Here is a 25,650-nt window from a genome sequence, read left to right as displayed (position 1 = left end):
ATTTATACGCCGACAAACAACACATTTCGACACAATTCTTCTGATTGACACAGTGGCACCAGGAATCCAATATTTTTGGCGTAGTTTGGACAATATATGGTTGCGACCACCATGACCCACATCTTCATGAACATGTCGAAGAATCAGATCAGAAATGTGAAAATCTTTGGCCAGTATGACAGGATGTTTCATCTCTTCTGGCATTGCTGCTCTGCTAAGTCGCCCACCAACTCTTAATACATCATTTTTCAGAATGGGGTTGAGTTTATGAATGTGGCTAGTCCTCTTAACATTCATTCCTTTCCTCAGACTTGAGATTTCATCTGCAAATCTCTTCTTCTGGCAAAAGCAGATTATCTCCGTCTCCGCATTAGCCAGCTCTTCAACTGTGAGACCACTGTTTTCCTGAGTCTCAAGATTTCCTGTCTCCTTTTGTGGCAGATCTCTCTGATGGATGTTATCTGGGTGAAGCTGAGCGAGAACACCACTTGCTTGTTTCCTCTTTCTGCTATGATACAGAAGCAGTTGTTTAAGTCTGAGCATCCATGCTACTGCCCTTCTCAAACGAGTCCAGGATGAGAAGTAATGGATTAAGCGGGTTATTGGATCCACTTCTTCAGACATTATCTGAGCAGCATTTACAGTTATGCTCCTGACTTCAGAGTCCTTTGGTGAGATTTTTTCCAATCCATCAGGATTTTGAGGCCATTCTTCCTGAGGCCAAAGAAGAAACTGAGGCCCGGACATCCATATTTCTTTCTTTAGAAAAGATTTGACTGTCAAACCTCGAGAAGCCATGTCTGCTGGATTGTTAACTGTGTTAACATATTTCCACTGTAATGCATGTGATACTTTGGCAATTTCAGAAACTCTGTTGGCCACAAAAGTTCGGAACCTTGTGGTCTTATTGTTGATGTATTTGAGCACAGAGGTGCTATCGGTCCAAAATATGGAGTCTGCTAGTTCCATCTGCAGCTCTTTTCTCCACATTGTGTCCATTCTGCTCGCCATGGTAGCAGCAGTCAACTCCATTCGAGGGATGGTGGCTGGCTTTAATGGAGCCACTCTTGCCTTTCCCATCACAAATCCACAATGTGCCTGGCCATGGTTGTTATGCAGTAACAGGTAACTAACAGTTCCGTAACCATCCTCACATGCATCAGCAAAATGATGTAGTTGAGCAGATGTCACCGTTCCAAAGTTTGTGGGTATGAAGCATCTGTCAACCTTGAAGCTTTCCAGCTTATGAAGTTCCTGAATCCAACTCATCCATTCCTGTACAATGGAGTCTGGTACCGTATCATCCCAACCGAGCTTTTTCCTACACAAATCTTGCAGGATCTTCTTGGCAGTCAGGACTACTGGTGCCAATATTCCTAGGGGATCATATACCGAACTGACTGTTGAAAGAATCCCCCTTCTTGTGAGTGGTCGGTCTTTCAAGATGATTTTGAACTTGAAGACGTCAGACTGAACACACCATTGTACACCTAACACCCTCTCCACAGGAAGATTGTCATGGTCCAAATCCAGATTCTTCATTTCTTTTGCTCTCTCTGTTTCAGGTATGGCAGCCAACACATGGCGACTGTTACTTATCCACTTGGTAAGTAGAAAGCCTCCCTTGAAACAAATCTCTCGTAGCTCCTGATAAAGAGCTATGGCCTCTTCCTCTGAAGCAGCCGAAGCGAGGCAGTCATCAACATAGAAGTTGTTCATGATGGTGTTTACAGCTTGAGGGCTAAATTGTTTCATATTGTCCTCAGCACATTTTCTAAGGGCAAAGTTCGCACAACTTGGAGATGAAGTTGCTCCAAATAGATGCACTGTCATTCTGTATTCCACCATGTTCTGACTGTAGTCTCCATCAGGCCACCAGAGAAACCGTAACAAGTCACGGTCTTCATTTGGTACTTTCACCTGGTGAAACATTGCTTCAATATCTGCGGTGATGACAACAGGTTCTTTACGGAATCTAGCCAAGACTCCTATCAATGTACTGGTCAGGTCTGGCCCCTGTAAGAGTTGAGAATTCAGTGAAACTCCCCGAAATGTCGCTCCACAGTCAAACACCACTCGAAGTTTTTTCTTTTGTGGATGCAAAACCCCATGGTGTGGTAGATACCATTTTTTGCCATCACTACGTTCCAAGACATCATCAGGTACCTTCTCTGCATAACCTTTAAATATCATGTCAAACATGAAATTGGTGTAGTCCGAATGAAAGGAAGAATCTCTCTTGAATCTTCTCTTTAGGTTCAGTGTACGTTGTTCAGCAACACCTCTATTGTCAGGCATGCTTGTTTCCCTTTCTTTTAAAGGTAATCCAATGCAATAATGGCCATCGACTAGTTTGGCAGATTTTGAGACTAAATCCAAGAACTGCTGGTCTTCTCTTGAAGGTTCTTGGTCATCCCTGATGCACTCAGGAAAGTCAGTCCTGAACTGCCGTTCCCACAGCTCATCAAGTTTCACAACTGATATCCTGTTGACACTTATCGCTGACTGCTCCTGAGCATCATCATTCTTTCCTCCTAACGGTCCATTAACCGTCCAACCAAGCATGGTTTTGATAGCATAAGGTCCGTCTCCCACACTCCGGATTACATCTAGTGGTTCCAGAGCCTTTGGTACATCTGAGCCAATCAGCAACTCTATCTCAGAGTCAATTTCAGGTAGATGAACATTCCTCAAATGAGGCCACTGATCGATATCATTTTGATGTGGGATGTTTCCTTTGTGCACAGGCATAGTCCTCTGAGTGTATATGCTTGGGAGATCACAAAAATCGCTGCTGTCCAGTCCAGCGACCTCTAGGCCTGAAACGATGCTGGTTTCAACGACCTTCCTTTGACCCATAGTTCTCAATAGAATATTTGATCTTCTTCCCTGAAGATTAAGCTTATTCATCAGTCCCACAGTACAAAATGATGCAGTGCTACCTGGGTCGAGAAATGCATAAGTATGCACTGTAGCATTCCCCTTCCTGGCCTTAACTTGTACAGGCACTATTGAGAGTTTGCAGTTATCCTCACCGGCCCCAGTAAGACCACTTGTCTGAACAGAGGCTACGGCACTGTCCTCAGCTGTTTCCTTTATTTCTGCTTGCTCTTTGTCCATTTCCTTCTTTCTTTGGTGGATATGCAGCATTCTGGGATGCTTTAGACTGCATATGTTGCAGCTGAGTCGCTTTCTGCAGTCTTTGCTGATGTGTCCTCTACACAGACAGCCAAAACATACTCCATTTTCCTTTAGGAAAGCGATTTTCTCACTATGTGCCTTCTTTTCCAACTGTAGACACATCTCCAAAGCATGTCCACCTCCACAGAACAAACAGCACTTCACAGCAGACAAACTCTCCTTTTCCTTAGTTCCTTTATCAGTTTTTTTATCTGCAACTGTCACAGTGGTAGCAAAGATACTTCCTTTTATTCTTGGATGAGACTGTGACTTGGACCTCCTTACATCTTTGCTCACTGTTGGAGTGTCTCTGATGTCTCCAAATACTGGATCTGTTGCAATCCTCACTTGCCTTTCAAGGAAATCCACCATATCCTTAAAGGTAGCTCTTTGATTGTATTTTTCCTGGAAATCACAGGCCATAGTTCTCCATCTATCTCTCAGCCGGTAGGGCAACTTCTTTATGATGACTAGCATGTTAACAGGCATATCAAGCTCATGCATGTAGTTGACATCTTCCATGGCATTACAACATCCTTTAAGAAAGAGGGTGTATGCTTGTAGAGATTTTGTGTCATCCGGTTTTATTGACGACCATGAAAGAGCCTTCTCCATATAAGCTGTAGCAATTTTATGCTCGTTGCCAAAATGCTCCTGTAGTATAGCCTTAGCCTTCCTGAATCCTCTGTCCGAGGCCATATGTAGGCAACTCCTTACAAGTTCCCTTGGCTGTCCTCTTGTGTATTGTTCCAGATAATAGAGACAATCTCTGGGGTTATTGTTCTTGCTTTCAATACTGTGTTCAAAGGATTTAATGAATGTTTGGTACTGAAGTGGGTCACCATCAAAAACTTGAATCTCCTTCTTGGGCATGGAAGAGAGACACTGTTGCTGGATTAATAATGCAGTGATTTCATTTTGCTTTTCCATGACCGAGAATATATTGCTCTGTTCACCGTTGCTTGAAGCAGGTAATGTTGCTGGAGATGTCACATGTGCATGTTCACCCGGATTTCTGACGCTTGACTGGAGTGTCAAGGGAGCTGTGGTGAGAGACTGGATTTGAGTTACAGCTCTGTCTGCGGTTGTTATTATTGGTGTTTGTGGACTGGTAACACCGTGCTTTGGGAGAATTTGTCCATGTGCATGCATGGCTTGCAACTGTGGTACAAAAGAATCTGCTTCAACATTAAGTGTTTTCTTTTCCTGTTGTCCTTTCTCAAAATATGACTCCATACCATCAAACACTTTAGATAAGTTACTTCGAACACTGGATCCCTTTGAGGCTCCTAGTACCTTCATTCTGGCCATAGTAGCAGCAATGTTTGTTTCCAGATTCAGCTGCTCTTTTTTCCTCCTTAGCTGCTCCTCCTGTTCTTCCAAGGCATGTTTATCCTTAAGCAGTTTTTGTCGTACAATAAGAGCAGCCACTTCAGCCTCAGCTTTTACACGTGCAGATGTAGTACTTGAAACTCTGGAGCTTGAGCCAGAAGAACTTCGTTTGTCCTTCCTGCTTCCAACATTTGATATGCTGTCACTTGGTTGTATTTCATCCTGTATGTCAGATGCTGCTTTAATGTTTGACTGGAAGGAGGGAATATCATGTTGAGCATCCGTGTGGGGAACTTTCTCCTTTAATTCGACAGGTGCCTCCTCAGGTGAAATAGAAATGTCTGAATTTGCAGCCATTGGTAAATCTGCAGTCACATGACCTGTCTGCCGAAAGGGCCTTCCAGTTTCAAAAAGCCATTGTTTCACATCCTCCGTAAAATCTGTGTTGTACTTTGTAACACGTTTAAACCAGTCATTCTGGTTTTCCTGTTCCTCTTTGGGAAGCAATACAATAACTGACCCATGTGCTGCTTTTGCATTTTCATACAGCTGAATCAATTTCTCCAGTTTGAATTGCACGTCCTTTACATTTTCATCCCTTTCCATAAGCTCTTTAATTTCTTGTGTGAGCCCTTTAATTTTCTTCACATTTGATTGACGTTCCTTCTGAAGAGCTTCAATTTTGCAAGCCAACGCTTTGGTTGTAAGCTTGACCGGCCTCCTCTCCTCCATTTCATCATTCACTTCATTTGTGTCACTCATTTTGCCATTTTCCAACATGTACAATTCATCAAAAAACACTCAGCCACAGATAAACCACATTCACAATAGCTCAACAACTCAACCTTGTCGGCAATGCGATTTTTCAACTCAACAGAGTACGGCAGCCACAGTGTTACAAACAGTCAAACCAGCACAAAACCTCCGCCGGCGCCAACCTCGGCAAAACAGACACACACAACACAAGCCAAAACCAACAGTCCCCAATGGACAAGCGGCCGCACTTCCAAACTGTGTTCAAACTTGCAACAAATACACAGAAGGAATCAATAACAAGCCTACCGCTTCTGATGGCTGTGATGCGCTGCTGTCAAGAAGCGATTTTACACCGTGGCAGCAGTCATGTGTGGCTTCTCCAATCCACGCCGAAGAGGGGAAAACAGTCCAAATGTTCCAACAATGTCCATTTCCATTCCATCCAAACTCCGAGATCCAAGGCGTCCTTGCGATCAATCAACGCAGAATCCCGTCCATCCAGTAGTGTCGTGGTTGCGGCTACTTTCTGTTGACTATGTTGTAGCGACTCAATGAAAATAGGCCGCTAAGAGGCTAAGTAGGCTCTTTACTGTGACGCGTTCAAACAAAATCATACTTAAGTCCGGATGCGTTTCAGACTGTTTATTAAACAGAAACTAAAGCATAACGTGACGGTCAACAGAAAATATCGGAGCCCTACTCACCCTCTTTGTTAGACTCCCGCCATACAAGTGAACAGGTAAATAAATGTGAAACCACACCCATGTGTCAATTACCGGAAGTGATAGTAACCAAAAAGAGCATGCGCAGCCTTGACAAATAATAAACACATAAATACCCATTTTGGCTCCTACACATTAAGTGAGGCTGCAACAGAGAAGAGCGTCCCATAATTCCTATTAAGACCTATAGTAGATTCATGCTATTCACCCAAATGAAATTCTGATGTCGGGTATGGACACTTCACAAGAACTGATGAATTAAAACTTAATAGCGAAATACAAACTGTCTCCTAAACAGCAACGAGTGCACGCTCCATCCAGAGAAAGCTGAACTTGCCAACATTAGATATTTTCCTCTCTCCTCCCTTTGGTATAAAGTGATCACAGACAGATCATGGTTAGTAAACATGAGTGTACTGTGTGCAGTTTACTGATGTCACATTAAGTGATTTCTGGGTGTTGAAGTTAAATTTTGTCAGACATCTCGCTGCCATTGGGACCGCCGACATGCAAAGTTGCCAAGTGCAGCTTTAACCGATGTTTGTCCTTGTTTTGCAGGATATTGACGAGGAGATTGAAGCAGAGTACAACATCCTCAAGGCTCTGTCGGACCACTCCAATGTCGTCAAGTTCTACGGGATGTACTACAAGAAGGATGTGAAATGTGGGGATCAGTTATGGCTCGTCCTGGAGGTAGGACCACACATTATATTTGAATAGAATGCCTACTGTGTATTGGCCATGCTCCATACTAAGGCTGAAAGATATTGACAAAAAATCGAATTGCGATTATTTGACAGAATATTGCAATTGCAATTTAAACTGCGATTCATATCATCAAGGTTTTTCTTGTCAAATTTTTTAGAACTTAATTTTTTTTAAAGAAAAGTGATTTTGTAAAAAAAAAAAAATAGATGTTAGTGTGCAGGATTTACTGAGTTTGAGTATGATGAAAGGTTTTCACCAATACTGTACTTGATTCATGGACCAAAGATTACCTGCAGCTCTAAAACACCTTGTTTACAAATCCATTTTGGACGCTCCTCTCTCTCTTAAGCAATTAACTGTGATTTGTAAATTGCAGAAGTTTATGTTGCGATTTAAATTTTTTTAAATTAATTATTCAGCTCTACTCCATACATCCAGCTGAGATCTTAAACTCACATTTGTCTGTATACTCGGGTTATACTCGGGCAGACAAAGAGCTTGTAAGTGCAGATTAAAGGTCCAGTTGTACCTCACGCAGCGTGTCTAACCAGGTATACGCAGTGGTCACCAAATCTGGCCAGGGATTATGTAACAGTTTAAGCCACCACAGGCAGTCTAGGCCACCTGGGGGATTTGGTAGCAGGCCAGTTAGCATCATGGAGGTGATGTGGGTGGGGGAGGGGGCAGCTCTCGTGTTGCGGGCTCTACCTGCGTCCGACTGAGAGTAGCAGAGCGGGGATTTCAGTTTTCTGCATGGGCCTTCTCAGTGAATTAGTTTAGACACCTGCTCTAGCCTGGCAGAGTGGAGCGTAGGCTTAAATGTCTCTTGTTGTGTCTATTTGATTTCTGTGGTTTGGGTGATGTGCAGAACTGGCTGTAGCATAGGCCTAGTCATTATTAATGATGCAAGTTTTTTGGGAACACTTTTCCAGTTAGGTGGAAAAATGCAGCACTTATACTCTGAACTTGCTCAATTCACTATCCTTTCTAAATTGTTGATTGAATGTAGTCTTGAATGAAGATAATAGAATGATGAATGAATTTAGTCTGGAGCAAAATTTGCCTGACTGAACAAGTCAGCGGCATTTTACTTAGAGACAATAAAAACACATACTTTCTTGAACCTAGTGGTGTAAACAGGAATGACTAGTTCCGCTTGAAAATTGTGATATTTTACTGAAAAGTTCATTTCATTTCATTTATTTCATTTATTTATATGGCTCAAGACCATGATCACATGGTATGTAGCACAAACAAAACATACAATAATAACAAAACAATGGCACACGGCATGGCTGAAGTACAACTAATATTATTTGAACAGAGGAAGGACATTCTTCAAAAAGGCTCCTAATTTACAAATAAGTTTTGGCCTATCTGATTGAAATAACAAAATTAATTTAAACATAGATGGGCGATTTAAATAATACTTAGGCAAGTACCTTTCTCTATAATTAATTATGTTTACATTCTTGCATTCAAACAAAATATGATACTCGTCTCCCACACGGTTATCATTACAGAGGTTGCAAATCCTCTGGTTTCTATCCAGCCCTTTATATCGTCCAATGACCTTGGGGATTCTGGTGTTGTTCACCCTAAAGCGACCTTGGTGCTGCTGCGCTCTATACATCTAAAAACGACTTGCCTGCAGCTCCCCAGTTCTCCATCTTTCATATTTCATCGCCTGCTGTAGCCCTTTCGAAATGTCAAGCTCCAGACAAACATGTAATGGAGGTCAACCTCCGCAGAGGAAAGTGTTTGTGAGAACTGACACAGTGCCGAACGTGGGGTTTCTTTGCCTCGCGACTTTCTGACCATGTAATTTGTGTTCCTGCTTTGATAGAGAGCGGTCCGAACCTGTAGGCGCCTGGTAACTGCGGTCAGCGAGCCCAAGGAGCTTTGATAAGGAAACACACACGGCAAAGTGTCAGAGCTTGTATGTGGTCCAAATGTTGTGTGTTTAATGTCTTTGGTGTAGGGCACATAGTCACACACACAGCAGTATTTGTGGGTGCACCTGTGAGTTTGCGCCACTGGTTTGCACATAAATACTCTACACATGAGCACATGTTTTTCATTTGTGTGCATTTTCCAATCCCAATATGCCGATTGCATACTCATTATTTGACTCTTCAGTGAATTATCTATCTGTTGTCTCAGGGAACAAACTTTTTCTATCTGCATGCACCTTTAAAGTTATGACCATATCTACCTCTTCTCTGTCCCACATTGTGTTGCCCCTACCTGTTTCCATTACTTGGTAGACAACTGCAGCAGTGCTAGGACAGAGCGCCCATATTTCTGTAATCCAAGCTCAGTGGGCCCAGCAACAACAGCAGCAGCAGTGTTATGCTAGCCCAGTAGATAGTTTTCACCCCTCCAGCTTGTGTTTCTTTCCCCTTTCATCAGTGTCCATCCTGCTGACCTTTGTAATGAACCTATAATTACTTTGCTTGGACATCAAGCAGAATCTAAGATATTGAATTATCAGACCACCTACTGTATTACAGGAAAATACTGACCTGAATACTTTGCCAAGGGCTTTCATCTGATAAGTTAGTTCTCACTTTGCACTGTAGCTATTGTTAGTTTTGCACTGTGTCAATTGTTTTCAGCCGTCAGACTCCTTGCAGTGTTTATGTGGAACACAATTCCTATGAGTTACAATAGCAAGTCTGGTGTTTAGGGGAGTTGAGCCAGCATTGCTGCTTTGTTTACTCCCTATTTCGACTGAGGTTTGCATAAATATATATGCAAAATTTCCCATGCAAAAATCTGGGGCCAGCAGTCTAAATCTGGTGGCTAATCCTGTGGCAGAAATCACTGCCTGACAGTTTAGCAACTGGCTGGTGTGTGTGTGTGTGTGTGTGTGTGTGTGTGTGTGTGTGTGTGTGTGTGTGTGTGTGTGTGTGTGTGTGTGTGTGTGTGTGTGTGTGTGTACTGGAGCACATGCACATGGGGTTTTAGCAGTGAAGAGACAGGAAAGCAGGGAGGGAGGTGGCCATTCACCATGGTTACTGTCCCTCCTTTCTAAACTGTAATTTTCCATCCTTTAGCTCTGATGAGAGGATCCTTTCTTTCCCCAGCATTGACAGTAGACCGCTCATTATAAACAGAATTCACACAAATTGCATCCTCCACTTTGTTGCCTCCTCATTGGGGTCCGAGAGCTTTTGGCTTTGCCTCTGTTGTGTACTCTTTTATGATAGCGGACGTAGGCAGAGATGAGCAAGCTTTCATGTATGACTCCTCAATTTTGCTCCACTGATGCCCAGAGGGCTCAAATCTGAATGATAAAAAAAATACTTCAAAGATAGCAATAATGGAGTGAGTTTTATTCTCTAATTGGAAATAAAAATCCTGATTTAGACTGATTTGATTTGTCAGCTCTCGTCACTCCATGTTTCATCCAAAGAACTTGTTAAATCAAAGCCAACTTTTAATCAGCTTTTCAAAGCTCCTCATTTTAAAAAAAACATATCTCATCATCCATTATGCAAAAATCAAAAGCCACTGTGTCTTAATGGTAAATTGAAATTGCATTACTCTGTGCCTCTATTGTACTGTGGGTCCTATTTGTGGATTTTTAACCACAATTTAACTACTACTACTACTACTACTACTACTACTACTACTACTACTACTACTACTACTACTAATACTACTACTGCTATTATTACCACTACTGCTACTACTACTAATACTACTACTACTGCTACTACTATTTCCACTACTACTACTACTGCTGCTGCTGCTACTATTACCACTACTACTACTGCTACTACTATAACTACTGCTACTACTACTACTACTGCAACTATTACCACCACCACCACTACTACTACTACTACTACTACTACTACTACTGCTGCTGCTGCTGCTGCTGCTGCTGCTGCTGCTACTGCTACTGCTGCTAGCACTACTGCTACGACTACTAATAATAATGACAGTAATTACAGTAACCATCACATATAAGCTGGTATTTCCATTTTGAACAGAACCTGTTGTGCAACACATTGGGTTGATAGTAATGGGAATGACCTCACAGAACATGTCAGTGTTATCACACCTGCCATCAACATTATCACCTCCTTTCTATTATCAGATATTGCAATCGAATATGTAATCATCACAATTAACACATAAACTGACAAGGTGAAAACGCGCTGATGCATTTGTGTTGTATTTGTATCATAACAATTCATGAAAAGACATCTGCAACCGGCCCACCGCAGCTCATCATTAAATCAGTGTAATGAAAACAGGAGAGAAATTAATTTTCATCCCCTTCCTTTGTCCTCTGTCTTTTTACCATAGCGGCTTTTGTCTGATACCTTCTCAAAGTCAAAAATAAAGCGCTGCTGCCTTCATTTACCCCCTATTAGTCTCTGTCCAGTCCAGTCCTGTCCTCATTCCGCAGCCTCTATAGTCATTAATTGACAATGAGGTTTAAAATGGTATTGTTTGTTAGGACTTTCCAATAAATGGTGCCGGAAAGCAGACACCTCAGCCATTATGCCCGCGTAAACGATAAGGTCGCAGTAACAAAAGGAGTGCTTTTCCCTGGAGGAGATCCAGCGTGTCACACACAAACACACACACACATATTCAGTGGCACAGACAGGATGCAACTCCATATTTACAATATAATGACGAAAAAGCAAAATACAGAATATTGACAGATTTATATTTGCAGGGAAGGTGCATCAAAGATAGTTGGCTAATAAGTCAGCACCTGTGTGTTTGAATGGGAACCGTAGAGTCTCCAGACTGAGTGAGGGGACAACCCCGTTTGTTTCATCTTTACATTTGTTTCATCCACTTCTTTTACCTGTCTTTGATCGACTCCTTTCATTTGCATGACTAAACAAGCACCTGACCTAATTTGTACTGGGGAATATTCTACTCCATATTCAACGTATTCATTTTATTCTTTGAAAATTGATAGTTCTGTAGAAGCTCATTTGATATACAAGATGTGATCAGTCTTAACAGACTTTATATACATGTCGTTGGGTCTTCTTCCAGTCTCATGCAAATCTCCGGTTCTCATCTTGCCAAAACGCAAATTCATACAAACGATAGATGCACCTGCTTTTGAATGTATTAGGAAGCCCTATTATTAGTCATGTGTTTTGTAGATTAGTATATTATCTCTTCTTCTCTTTTTGATGTTGTCACTAGCTGTGATGGCACCCGGTCAAATTGGCTTTGACTCTCATCTACAAACGCTATATTCCTTTATGATGATGCCTTGTCTGCAGCTAACAGTGAGGTAACTTGAAGGTAATCAGAAGTGATAAATGTGAGATTTAGGATGAAGGTCCATATTAGACATTAAAGTTTTTCTCGCCGGGTCCTCAGTAAAGTGTGCAGTATGAATTTGAATCTATGTTGACAGGAAAAAGTCTTGACCAATTTGGATATAGCCGTTTATTTATTTTTTTATTTACATATTTAATGGATTACACCATCATTCCTATAGCCCCACCATAGCCCCATTACCTCTACAATTTGGCAATGATTTTGATATTATTTGATTTACTTTTTTGCTATTGTTTGTGCTTTTGTGCTTTGTTCTGCTTCCTTGTGCTTGTCTTACATCATTCTGTTCTACAACTGATTGTTGATCAGTTATCTAGTCTCATTCTCTGTAAAGACTTTGAGACATGCTTGTGATAAAGGGCTATATAAATAAATGAACTGATTTTTTTAGGGCATTTTGGCATTTATTAGTTAGGTCAAAGTAGAGAGAGACAGCAAAGATTGGGGTAGAGAGGGGGAAGACATGCGACAAAGGTCCTGGGTCGGATTCGAACCCACAGCGTTGTGTCCACATGGCATGAGCTATCAGGACGCCCCATGAGTTTCATAGTTTATTTGTGTGATGTAGTCTGATGGCAGTCAGTGGTTTGGTTGTTCTATGGTAAGACCATGGAAAAGTTTGAGTACAAAAACCTAAAGCTTGTTGTTATTAAATATCTGTAGGTGAGCTGAAGTTTATGGAAGGGACAGAATATCAACTTTAATCCATCGTTTCCACCCTGCAGCAGTCTGACTCCTCTTCACCACGTCTGAAATAATTAATGTTCATGTTAAGCATCGCTCTCTGGAAGCAAACACTGCGGCTAAGGTGAGAGCGCTAACGTTTAGCTCAGCTAATGCTAGGGCAACAGAGCGCTCATTAATATGGATTTGACTGTCTGCCCCGTGTAATTTAATGATGACAGGCGATCCCAGCAGTGATGTGGACTGACGTCAGGCTCGGCTGTGCTGTCTGCAGAGCCTCCGCGACATGCTCTGCTTAACTGCAGTGTGTCTGCACGTCCGATAGCAGAGAGAAGGGGCTTCACCGCAGTGATTAAGCTCCCCATGTGGCAGCTGAGATACATACCATCCATCCTGCAACAGCCCTCTGGGTTTTTGATGGATAGGTAGATTGATAGGCAGATAGAAAAACAGACTGAGGCACAGCATTGGAGACTTATGCCATAGCTTTGTCAAGGTCAAAGACTAGACTATCCTCCAACCTCTTGTGTCTAATACCCTGCTACTTGAGGAGTCATTTCTGTTGATTTTACATAACAGTCAGTGCACCATCGATGTAATGTATTTTATACAAACTTCACAATTCATTTCATCAATGGGATTGAGTTAACAAGAAAAAGAACACTGACAATGGTAACATATCAAGTCATGATGTGCTTTATCTTTATTTAAAACAACTTTCAATTTTCAACAATTTTCATGTTTTGTTCCATTTTAAAAGATTTTGCTGTAAGCTGTAAGTGGAAGAAGCAATTTATAGCTTCCTGCGGTTAGCTCAATTAACTGCAGTAAATAGCACCGAAACGCTGTGGCAAAACAACCACAATGGCAATCAAGCCCTGTGGGTAGAATTACAATGAGATGACAAAATGGGGCCCCATCTTGGAAATTGGACACACAACCACAGACATTATGTTTGTGCTATAATGCCACTATTGTATCAATCTACATGTTTGCACTACAGCCGTGTTTGAAGTCATCTTGCACTGTCGGGCCCCATGCTGCGCTGTCATGTACAATAGCCTGTCGTTCTGAATGCGTATTGAAAAACATTACAGCTGTATTAATGCTGTGGTATATAACTTACTTATTAGTAACCCTCTCTTTCTGATAAGTGTTGCACAATCTCTTCAGTTTGGTCGCTGCAGGGGAGTGATTCTCACCCTCAATAACCACACACCACTGAATGTTTATTGCCTAATTAAGCTTTCAATTTACAAGTGCGGGAAATGAGTCTGATTATAAGAGAACAAGTGTTCAGTACATACGGTGGAAATTTCCTGTCTGATGACACAAAATGTTTTGGTTTTGTGTGCATGCAGTTGGAACTAAAGATGTGTGTTGAAATGCAAAATATTGGCAACACAAGGAGCAATTGTGTAACAAAAGACATATTTACATGTTAAACGGTTTACAAGCACTGTGCATACACATAACAATTTATGTTCATTATCAGCCTCCAGCACAGTGGATTACACCTAGTGGCTTTTTTATTTTCCGTTTACTTCGGGTATCTAACAAAGAAAGGCCCAAATTAAGGGGTATTATTGTTGCCTAGGCAACACACAGGGTAATTTTCTGTAATTTTCCGAGACAGATTATTGACTGTAGACTCCACAGTATACCGCAAGAATCACCTCTACACACACACAATAAGCAAAACCTTTGCTGCAATGTGAGGCAAGACCATCCCTTTGCAATATATCTATTTTCTATATAACCATTGTGGTATCCAAAAGGCTTCCATCCATGTTTGTGTCACACTGCTGATTTTAATCCTGGGACATATCCAGTGCAAAATCTTGGCCTATAAACTGGGGTAATCTCTTGTACCAACCTTGGCATTGTCTCAGAACGTAGGAGGATGTGCTTGATTTGAGGGGCCATGATTTGTACATCTTTAATGTTTACTCTGCTTAGTCATCACGGTGGAGATTAAACCCTGCTTAGAAAACGTACATTTCCTCCATGGGCACGATTTTCACCTCCCACTAAGCTGCCTCAAAAAGATAAGCCGCTAAAGATTGACGGAATTACTCTCAACATCCCTTTTCTCCCTGTGAAATCTTCTGATCAGAAAGGTTTCATCCACCGCTGTTTCTCAGCATGAAATTATGCGTACCTTTGATGCCCCAGTTTTCAGCATATTGTATAAGCTCAGAGTGTGCTGCTGCTGACTCATGTTGAGTTTTTACAGGTTAAAGCCCATTGTCTTCTTTTCTTTGTGGCTTTTTTCTATTGCAGCTTTGCAACGGCGGCTCGGTGACAGATCTGGCCAAAGGCATGCTGAAGCGAGGAGACAGAATGGATGAAGCCATTATTGCCTACATCTTGCATGAGGCCCTCATGGTGAGTCTGGCCTTTTGAATGGATGTGAATGGCTGTGGGGGAGACAATGACATACTGTACAGCTCAATTGAACAACCTCCTCCTGAATGAATTGCTGTAATGAAAAGTAACTACAAGTGAATTTAAACCGGGTGGTTTTCGAAAGGCAGGTGCTTGTCAGAAAAAGCTGTTAACCCCTTGTTTTCATTCAGGGCCTCCAACACCTGCATGTCAACAAGACCATCCACCGTGATGTTAAGGGCAATAACATCCTGCTGACCACGCATGGAGGGATCAAACTCGTGGACTTTGGTAGGCAGCGTGTCTGTTTATGCGTGCATGAGAGCCACAGACAGACAAAATGACAGACAAAGAAGGAGTAACATTATTTCTTTCTTTGTATTGTCATTTTTCTCTTGATGGAAAGCGTGTTACGTCTCTATACTTAGTGGATTCTGTAGATGGGTCAAATCCATTACCTTCAATTGCCTGCCAAACGAAATTTGCCACCAATTAGTTTCTTTGAGTGGGTGGAATACATTTGCACGGCCTGACGAGGTGGTAGACCATTATACACTTCCATTACACAATATCTCTCCCATTCTGCCGCAGACAGCAGAGGACATTGTTGTTATTCACCCCGTGTTAGCGCTGATTTGCTTTTGGGTTTTCTTAACCAAATGAGGCCCTCAGCGCAGCACACCAGCGCCCGGATAGAAAGCTCATGATAGGCAGAGTGTTTCTGACTATTTCCAGGGATGACTCATTCCATTTCTTCAGGGGCTGAAAAACCAGCTGCCTCTTTTCATTACAAATAAAATCCCCACTCAACATGTGTGTAGGTTTATATTTAGTCTGCTAATTGTGGGCTTCTCTTAAAAGCCTTTACCTAAGCATGAAACATGCTATGAAGAGCTGGGGGGGGGTGGCAATAATGGAAGCACTGAACAATATATGAATATCAAGCACCTAATAAAGAGTAAGGCCACCCTTTGCTTTAAGAACAGCTTTAATCCTCCTTGGAAGGCTGTGATAGAAGTCCTGAACTTTTATATTGGAGCTTTCTTCAAGAAGGAAAGCCTCCACTTCTTTTTTGAAGGATGAAGGAAATTTATTTCACACTCTGCACTCCAATACTTCACTGTTGTTTACATCTGTTGATTGGGGAGGCCATGGAAGGCACTTGACGTCATCCTGGTGCCCGTGAAGCCACTCTTGGATTTGTTTAGAAGTGTGCATGAGGGCATTTTCAGTTTGGAATATGAGAGAATAGCGTTTGTAAAAGTACCGCTGTAAAATGGCCTCATATTCTTTGGCAACAGACATTGCTGATTGAATGCACTCTTTTGGTTTCTCCAAATGTAAACCCATTCAGATGTAGAAAAAAGGGTGAAAGATGACCTATCAGATCATATTACTTGTGGGTTTTGTGCTTCTTACATCAGGTTATGCGTTGTTGTTCGTTCATCTTGGCTACAAATAGTTTCTGAATGGCAGCTTTGCCATAAATGCCAGTGTTGTGTAGCACTGGCATTTACGGAAAATATGACACCCACTCTGCCAGTTCAATTTGGAAATATTATGGAAATTATGAGCTATCTGTAGACTTTTATGTAAAAAATAAGCATTTTACACAATCATCTGTGTATTTGAAGTACTGATAAAAAACCACCAAGCAACATTTTTTTCTCAAATTGGATATAGTATTTTGGAATGAAACTTTAAAAACTGTCGACAGGAAGAGCAGACCCCATGGATGAAAAAAGAGAGGGTGTTTGTGAAAGTAGACATGGCGATGACTCATACAGCACATCAAAGTTAAAGCAGCTCCTTCAATACCAGAGTCAGCAGGAAATCACTGGGCTCACAGCAGGAAAGTCAAGTCACCGCACAAGATGGTATTGCCTGTGAATGTGAATGGGCGGCCTAGTGGTTATGGGGACCTTCCCATAATTGGCATGTCACAGGTTTGATCTCTACAACAGCCGGTGTGTCCATCAGCAGCCTTGTGTGCCGTCAAAGTGTCCTTGAGAAAGACATTCAGCCTCTACTGATCACTCATTATAAGTCCCTCTTGGTAAGAGTGTCAGTTAAATATCTAAATGTCACTGTGAATACATCTTCTGTAATTCAGCTGTCCGAGCCAAGCCTAGTGACTTCACCGGGGGAAAAGATATTTTGGGAAAATGAAGATACCCTCCTCGTACATATTTGGAACGTGTGTGATAGTATCTAGAAATGTTTTGTGTAAGATTTCAACAGTACTAATGAGATTCTAGTATGTTGTTGTACAGGTCAAGTAGGGAACAGTTTAAACAGATTTTGATTGATTTTAGCATAATTAGTGTGTACAAATACGCCGTACAGATCTGAATAATTCCATCATGCAACCTATTATGTAACTAATGAGCACCTTCCCACAGCGATAACCTAACACAGCAGCGATGTGGAGAAGAGAGGCTCAACCCGCACACAACTAACTGGCTTCATGGCGTCTCCAGGTGGCTTATCCCATAATGCATTTTTGGCTGAACCAGCAGGTTGCTGGCAGCTGGCCCATGACGTTGGTTTGTCACCGAATTGAACAAAAATGATAGACATCTTGAAACAGCCGGAGTCTGTGATGCCTGTAGGTCCAGTGGAGGCGTGAGGTGTTGTTTTGTGTTGTGTTACTAGACCTACTAAGATCTCCCATAATGCATTGCTGCTGTGTGACCTTCTCGGGCCTCCTAACTGTAAATAACGTAAATATTTTACAGAATTGAAAAGTATATTTCATATTGTTGAAAAAGTAGACACATGTTGACTTCATCTGCAGTGTTTTGTAGTTTGGCCTTGAAGTATTGTTTGAATATACTGTAATTCTATGTGAAAAGTCTGCTGGTAACAGTATACTTAATCACTATTTAAGTCTGCAAACCAGAACGGCCCAGGTGTACTTTGCATTGGTACATTACGTTAACATTTCATGCATTTTTTTACATTATTTTTTTGGACATTTTTTGTCTTTTATTTGATAGATACAGTAAAGAGACAGGGAAGATTGGGAGGGAGAGGGGGATGAGATGCGAAGGTTTCTCAAACTACTAGGTCACCCTGCCATCACGTTAATCTGCTACAGAGGCGGCTACTTTAAATCTCTTCTTGTCAAAGGCATCTGTGCTGCTGCAGAATGAATACAAACTTTCCCTATCACTGCGGATTCAGGTACACTGCGATAGGCTTTACGGTCTCAGAAGATAATGGGCATATCAGGCTATTTATTTGATGTGATTGGGATCCAGGCATCACAAATAACATCTAACTTTTTCTACTGATATTGAGATTCTTGTTTACTTTAGCACATCTTATCAAGTATCTGGTGCTTCTGTGGCTAAAACTGTAATGAATGTCCAAGATAGGGAGGGTACAGTATCTATGGAACTGTGCTTGAGAAAGAATTTATTACATGAAAACCCTGAGAGGTAACAGGGAGAAGAGTTTGAACTCATGTTGTACTCATGTGCATGTTGTTCGGAGAGAAGCTGCCTGATAACCAGGTAGGAAGTAATTACATTTAAAGGTGTAGCATAATCAATAAAATCATTACCACATTAATTTGGAGACATTAGTATAATTACTGTAAAGAAGATGAACTGCCTCTCCTGACCTCTACACTGCATTTTACATTGTGTGCCTGCTGGATTGCTTTACGGCACAGAACAGGAACCGTTTTACTTTGAAACTTTATTCCCGCTCCACTATTCTAACTACAAAGTTTCTAGATAAATTTCCATTAGCTTATTTTATTTGAATGCATATTCACTGTTTTCGAGGGCTGTTATTGGTTCTCATCCTTCTTCTTGCTCTTTAAAACAAACTCATGCAAAGCGACGCCAGGCAGGCGTCACACTGCAGCTGAAAGTGTCCCGATTCTGATATTTTTTCCCTAATATGTGACACAGATCTGATGTTCTCCAGTCAGTGTAAACACTAAAAAACTGACCCACTTTTGAATGCTCAAATGTGAATTTGTCAGTGTTTCCATGACAATAAGTAAAGCTTACATCATTCACCTGAGGTGGCAGCAAGTCGAGCAGAATAAGCAAGGGCTATTGCCTTTGCCATTTTTCTCTTTCTTGCTCACACCATCATCTGCTGATTAAGTTGTCGCTGAATTGCACAAGAATTTAGCAGCATTCAAAGAGCAAAGGCCCACTGGAGTCCCTTCCATGTTAGCCGGCCTAACCCGCATAGAGAGCTTAGGCACAAAAATGGAGGTGACATGTTTTGTTATTGTTATTCTGCGCGCGGGTCTTTTCAACATCGCTGTCAGTTCATATTCGAATCGGATATGGGTTACATCTGAGAACAGATAGGACCCGTCATCCAAAAAAAATCTGATTTGAGCAGCAATTCGGGATTGAACACGAAGGCCTGGCCTGCGGTGTGAACGTAGCCATAGTGACGAAAGCAAAAAAAAAAAGGGGGGGGGGGGGGGGCGCGGAAGAGACGTGCTCGAAGCTACACTGCGTCACGCTGGGACTAATGGTTTTTCATGTGGAGGGGCGCACGCTACACTAAGCAGCTGAAAAGATAAAGCCCCCGCAGTGACTCATCACCAGCAGGGGAAAAAAAACTTGCAAAGAGACGGACCCAAAAAAGAGCAGAGAAAGAATGATGGAGGCCGTCCTTTCAGTCTCTTCATGAATATTCTAATTGGCAGCGTTATCTCTGTGATGATTATTAAGTGTGGTCCATCGGGCTCAGCTCCTGGCTAATGTAGTGGAAAGAGAGGGGCTGTGGGAGCTTTTATAGGGGGGGCTCTTTGTGAGACTGTACCCTCACACACTGATATACGGATAAAGTAGCAGACATGTGTGTGTGTAACATAACTAGGAGTTTGATCGGATTATTGTGGGTTGAGTGTGGGTTGATGTGTGACTGTGTGTCGGTTGTAGCATGTGTTTGTGTGTGTATGTGCCTGCATGCATGTAAGACTATGGGGTTGTTCTGCTAATTTATGAGAATGTGGGTTGATGTGTGACTGTAGTACTGCGGTTTGGTTACAGCATGTGTGTGTGACCGTGTGTGTGTGTGTACAGTGTGTGTGTGTGTGTGTGTGTGTCAACCCTATGTATATCCCCTCCTGCGCATTAGTCTAATCCCTTTTGATGTTTGCCACAGAACCGTTGAGAATTTCAGTTTTTTTCTCCTGCGTTCCTCATCCTGGCGTTGCACTACACCGCTGGCTTTAACCCATCCTCACCCATCCTGTATCACTGTACTGTACCCACAGTGGGAATTAAGTCGTCCAAAAACAACTGGTGCACAAAATGGACATAAAGAGTAATTGTTGATAATATGCTGTTGAAAATATATTTATCTTGAATAGTTCTTTTTTGCATCGTGCATGCAATTAAAATCGTTTAAATTGCAAATTAGACTGTACAGAGCATTTCACACTGCATATGCACGCATGTTTCATATTTCAAACAAATTGGCTCTAGAATTGTAACACATTTTGGCATCTAGACATTTTGTTGTGGCATTTTCCCAAATTACCTCCATTTCCTAGAGGCTTGAAAGAACAGAGGTTGTACAATTCTGACTGCTAGAACATGAGGTGGTTACGTTTTGCAGAAACTATGTGATTCATTTTCACATCAAAATGTGGTGGAACAAACTATATGTTCTGTGGTTCACAGTAGCAAGTCATGTATCAATAGGTCAGCTTTGTTTGTTGATAGCCAGTTTTGTCTCGAGGCTCTGCCTCTGTCATGGTTCCTGCTCCTGTGTGTTGGCCACTGCTTCAGCTGAGCCAGCCTTGGGATACATCACAGCGTAGTGTAACATTGATTCGTCTGGACTGGACTGCAGTCACGACTGTGGGTCAGCATGTTCCTTGTCAAGCTTTTTACACACATACATACACATACACATACATACACATAATATCACACACATAAGGGCACATGCACCCATTCTCTCTGTCCCTCTCTCTCTCTGCATTCCCATTTCTGCTGAATTTAAAATAATGTCTTTCCATAGACTTGATTGTCCTGACTTTGTCCTCTTCTTGTACAGGTAGATATGTCAATTGAGCTAACCTAATAAATCAGTCAGATACATAATATCTCATCCAAGGGAAGGTGAAATGTAGTGTCCGACTGCCAGCGCTTGTTTACAGTTGAATTCTATTCAAATACTGTTCTTGAAATGCCCTAACCTGGGGGTTACATAAGTATTTGTGATTCAAAGCAATCTATCATTTGGCAGAAAAAGCCATTGCAGCCTGGCGTGGCGTGTGTGTATGCGCGCACGTGCATGTGTGCATTTCCCCCCCCTCATTGTCGCTATAGTGACAGCTCTATCAGCGGGGTACAGGAAGGCTCTGAGATCCATTCAGCCAATAAGTTGAGCAGCACTCCGCTGTTTACTGTTCACTGTTTCCTTTTGATAGATCATCACTTTTACCGGCTGCTCGGCTCTCTGTTTGAAAAATATCAAGGAAGCTATTAAGATAGTGTAGATTATCCCCATTGAGTACATGTCCTGAAAGTCTCGCTAAAATGAAGTGTGTGTTCTCTTCCCTGCAGGTGTTTCAGCCCAGTTGACAAATACCCGTCTGAGGAGGAACACCTCAGTGGGAACCCCCTTCTGGATGGCTCCAGAGGTACAGTATGCCGTTAAAGCCTATCAAAGCTCCCACAACCCTTCTCTTTCCACTACATTAGCCTGGAGCAGATCCCAATGGGCCATAGTTAATAACAATCAGAGAGATAACGCTGTCAAATAGAATATTCATGAAGAAAACTGAATGGACAGCCTCCATCATTCGTTTCCCATATTTAATCATGGCTCAGTGCTTTAGCAGTACATGCACCCTCTCAACAGAAACAGCTTACATTCAGAAGTGATAATTTTGTACCAATATTTCACTGTAACAAGTGACTGCAATCACATCCCTTTGTCCTGTGCTTTTCATGATGGTTCAATGATAGGAATATTAGTTGTATATTATATAGTTGTATATATTATTCCATATTGTATGTGTGATTGGGTAAAGTGTTTGATTTCTGCATCTACCAATACACAAGATCTGATGTGACGATCCCCTGTGCTGTGTAAGAGATAATGTGAGCTGATCACTTAACATCAAGGTTTGATTCACGTTGTTGGGGCTTATTTTGGGATAATGACCAGCTCCTTGTACGTTATCCTGCTTGCTACACAGCTAATACCAAAGACATTACTCATTAGGCACGAAATATTGATTTGAAATTTAAAAAAAATGACAAGCTTTCAAACCTCTCCCCCCCCCCCCCCCCCCCCCCCGCCAAAAAAAAAAAAGTCTGTAGCTATAGCATCCATGTCACCACTGTAGCAGAACTGCAACCAAATCTGGCAAGACGTTGTTGTGCCAAAATTCCCCCATAAATATGTTTCCCCTGGCAGTGTGTCCTCAATTTCCTCAATTCCATGCCAGAGAAGAAAATAACAAAATCATCTCAATTTTTGTGGATTGTTTTCCAATCCCACTGGCTTTTCAAACGGTAAAACAAAGTTTTAAAGTAGCCTACAGAAAGTAACCTACCTAGTTGCCTGGTAATGAACGGAGATCCGGCTTGTTTGTGATCTTATTATCTCAAGCCACGAGTGTCCGTTGATTCTACTAAGAAGTTGTGGGGCCATACATTAGTCAACTTGTCATTTATTAAGCGCACATCGAGGACAAAACAAGGACACCACAGAGGAAACAGATTTTTCAGGGAAACAAATTTTGGCACAACACTGCACTGCAGAGTGAAATGATTTAATGTGAAACAGCGGACTGTTATTCAGAGATAAAAGCCCTTAGAATCACAATTGAGTATTCAACAAAGCCGTGTAATAATTAGAGTTAGCATTTATGCAGAAGGCTAACTTGGATGTTAGATTAAAGGGGCAATGGGTGAGAGCAGGTCACTGTCATTGGGGTTATCAAGTGGACTCTTCCCATTCATCTTTCATTGAATTCGGCCCACACCGCCTGCAGAAGTCTCAACAGTAAATTCTGGCGTCCCTTAACCCCCCCTCTGCACACCTACTCTCTACACTGATCAAGATTAGATTAGATTAAACATTAATGATCCCTGTGGGGAAACTGGGTAAGCCTATACTCCTCTACTGTACACTACCTTAACATTGTGCCTAGACTAGTTTTTAAATGCCTTGTCTCCCAGTGTGTGTGTACTCTGTCCCTGACTTGCCCTGCTTAGAATAACCTTGCAAATCGACTTGCCAAATAAAAAAAGATTCTTTTACATGTGGTTTGCATGTTTTGCAAATTGTTGTAATGAATTAGCATATACAGTACATGACGTATTCTGGTCAGGACTCAAGGATTTTAATCTGATTTGAGTAAGATGCATCATGAATGGTCATGAAGAAAGTCCTTAGAGAGAGCTAGAGAGGCCAAGGTGGAGTCTCTAGACTGGGAAGCCTTAGGTTGGAAGATCTGTTGATGCCTTCTGGGAATCAAGAGTGAGATTTTTTTAAGGATGAATTAATATGACAGAAAAAGATTTTGGTTATTTGTTTTGAGCTTTGGTTCATAAAGACGGATATTCTAGAGGATATATCAGCACATTTAGTCTTACCTGTTACTACAGAGGATTCACTTAACTTCACTTTGAGTTGTGGGGTAAGTTCAGCGATGTTTGCACATTATTATAATTGTTGGACGTGTTTCATTTTTGACCAGAGCTGCATGCAATGTTTATTTATTTTAGTGATGATCATTTTAAACCTAGGCTGTGTTCTCTTTGGGGAATACACTTTTGATAGTTGTATAAGTAGCTCAAAACATTTTTGTGCATAATGGGAATAGATTTAACAGATTGATTTTCCTGTATTCCTAGCCGGTGGTGTGTAGACATATAGGGTACAATTGTGTGTGTGTGTGCGTGTGTGTGTGTGTGTGTGTGTGTGCTGTTGTTTCTTGGATCTCTTATTAGCAAACTGACAACGATTTTATGCCTGTTTTGGCATTATGTGCATGTACATAAAGCACCTTACATGACAATTGAGAACTACATGACAATTGAGAACCATGTTACCAGATAAATTATATTGATTGAAGATATTTGACACTGACGGTGTGTATGTGTGTGTGTGTGTGTGTGTGTGTGTGTGTGTGTGTGTGTGTGTGTGTGTGTGCCTCCCGCTCACTCAGAGATTCAGATTCATACTGTTGATTGGGTACCATGTTGCCCTAAGGATGTTGATGATAGACTGTCTGTGTGTGTGTGAGCATGTGTGTGTCCTGTGTTGACACTGATGAAAGTGTCTGGCTAAGTGTGTGTGTGTGTGTATGTGTGTGTGTGTGTGTGTGTGTGTGTGTGTGTGTGTGTGTGTGTGTATGTGTGCTATATTGCCCACAGCAGATGATGATGAGACTGTAGCTCTGGCTGAGTTGTGGTACAATCCATAATCTCCCCATCTGATATTGGACAACTCTGCAAATGACATATTACTCTATTACAGATGTTTGTTTAGTGTGTTGTGTGTGTGCATCACTCTTTTGTTGTCTCTGTGTGTGTGTGTAAGTGTGTGTGTGGGGGGGCATGGGCATGTACAGGGGTTGACAGAATAACAGAAACGCCTAACAATATATGAATATTAAGTACCTAATAAGGAGTAGAGCCACCTTCCACTTTCAATTGCTGTCATGCAAGTCCTGAACTGTGTGTAAAAGGATATTGGACCATTCTTCAAAAATGAAAGCCTCCAGTTCTTTGAGGGATAGAGGAAGTAAAATTCATCTTTGCCTCGAAACGTCCGGTAAAGGTTCAATAATGTCCAGATCTCATCATTTGGGAGGCCGTGGAAGGAGTTTGACTTCATCCTAGTGTTCATGAAACCACTCTGGGATTTGTTCAGCAGTATGCATGAGGGCATTATCATTTTGGAATAAGGGAACATGATGAGTGAACGGTGTTTGCGCCATAGGGTGCACCTCATTCTGTAAAATGGCTGCTTCCTCGGCCATTATACGACCATGCAGAGCAATCATCATATCTAATGACTCTCACAAGATGGCTTGTATTGATTACAGATCCACTATTCCTAGCAGTTGGCAACACTGTGGGTTGACAGCATCCTTTGGCTTTCTCCAAACGTAAACCAGTCTAGATGTAGGAATAAAAGTGAAAGACGACTTATCAAACTATGTTACTGTTTTCCATTCCTCAGGGCTCCAGGTTTTGTGCTGCTTACAACAGGTTATGCGTTTTTGTGTGTTGGCCTTGGATGCAAGTGGTTTCTGAATAGCAGCCCTGCCATAAATATAACATTTGTGAAGGTGTTGATTCATTTCTGTGGTAATTTTTGAGTGTTTAGTTTTTGTGGTGTTTAGCACCTATCCTGTTAAGTGTCTATCTATCACAGTTGGTACGCTCCATCTTGAGACCACTAACTTTGCAGTTTTTGTCCACTACACCTGTAATTCGGTACTCTGTTAGTTGGTTCATGTTGCTTTGAACATGCGGATATAAAAGTGGTGAATTTCATACTTCAGTTATAGCTGACACATAGTGCTAATTGGCATTCA

The 25,650-nt window shown here is 41.7% G+C and overlaps 1 protein-coding gene across 1 annotated transcript in view; it reads left to right on the top strand.

The window, feature by feature from the left end:
• Positions 1-25,650, top strand: part of myo3a (myosin IIIA) — a 66,990-nt gene that overhangs the window by 5,738 nt on the left and 35,602 nt on the right. Inside the window, exons 2-5 of the mRNA XM_071541785.1 lie at positions 6,549-6,683; positions 14,994-15,098; positions 15,290-15,389; positions 21,656-21,732. Of these exons, the coding sequence (XP_071397886.1) occupies positions 6,549-6,683; positions 14,994-15,098; positions 15,290-15,389; positions 21,656-21,732 (417 nt within the window). The remainder of the gene's footprint in view (positions 1-6,548; positions 6,684-14,993; positions 15,099-15,289; positions 15,390-21,655; positions 21,733-25,650) is intronic.

This window comes from Centroberyx affinis, unplaced genomic scaffold (assembly GCF_046629955.1).
Source record: "Centroberyx affinis isolate AG114_WGS23_722 - 3 ecotype Tasmania unplaced genomic scaffold, CSIRO-AGI_Caff_v1 ptg003958l_1, whole genome shotgun sequence".
Taxonomy (NCBI): Eukaryota; Metazoa; Chordata; class Actinopteri; order Beryciformes; family Berycidae; genus Centroberyx; species Centroberyx affinis.
The sequence above is the reverse complement of the archived record's forward strand: the minus strand, read 5'-3'. Positions and strand labels throughout refer to the sequence as shown.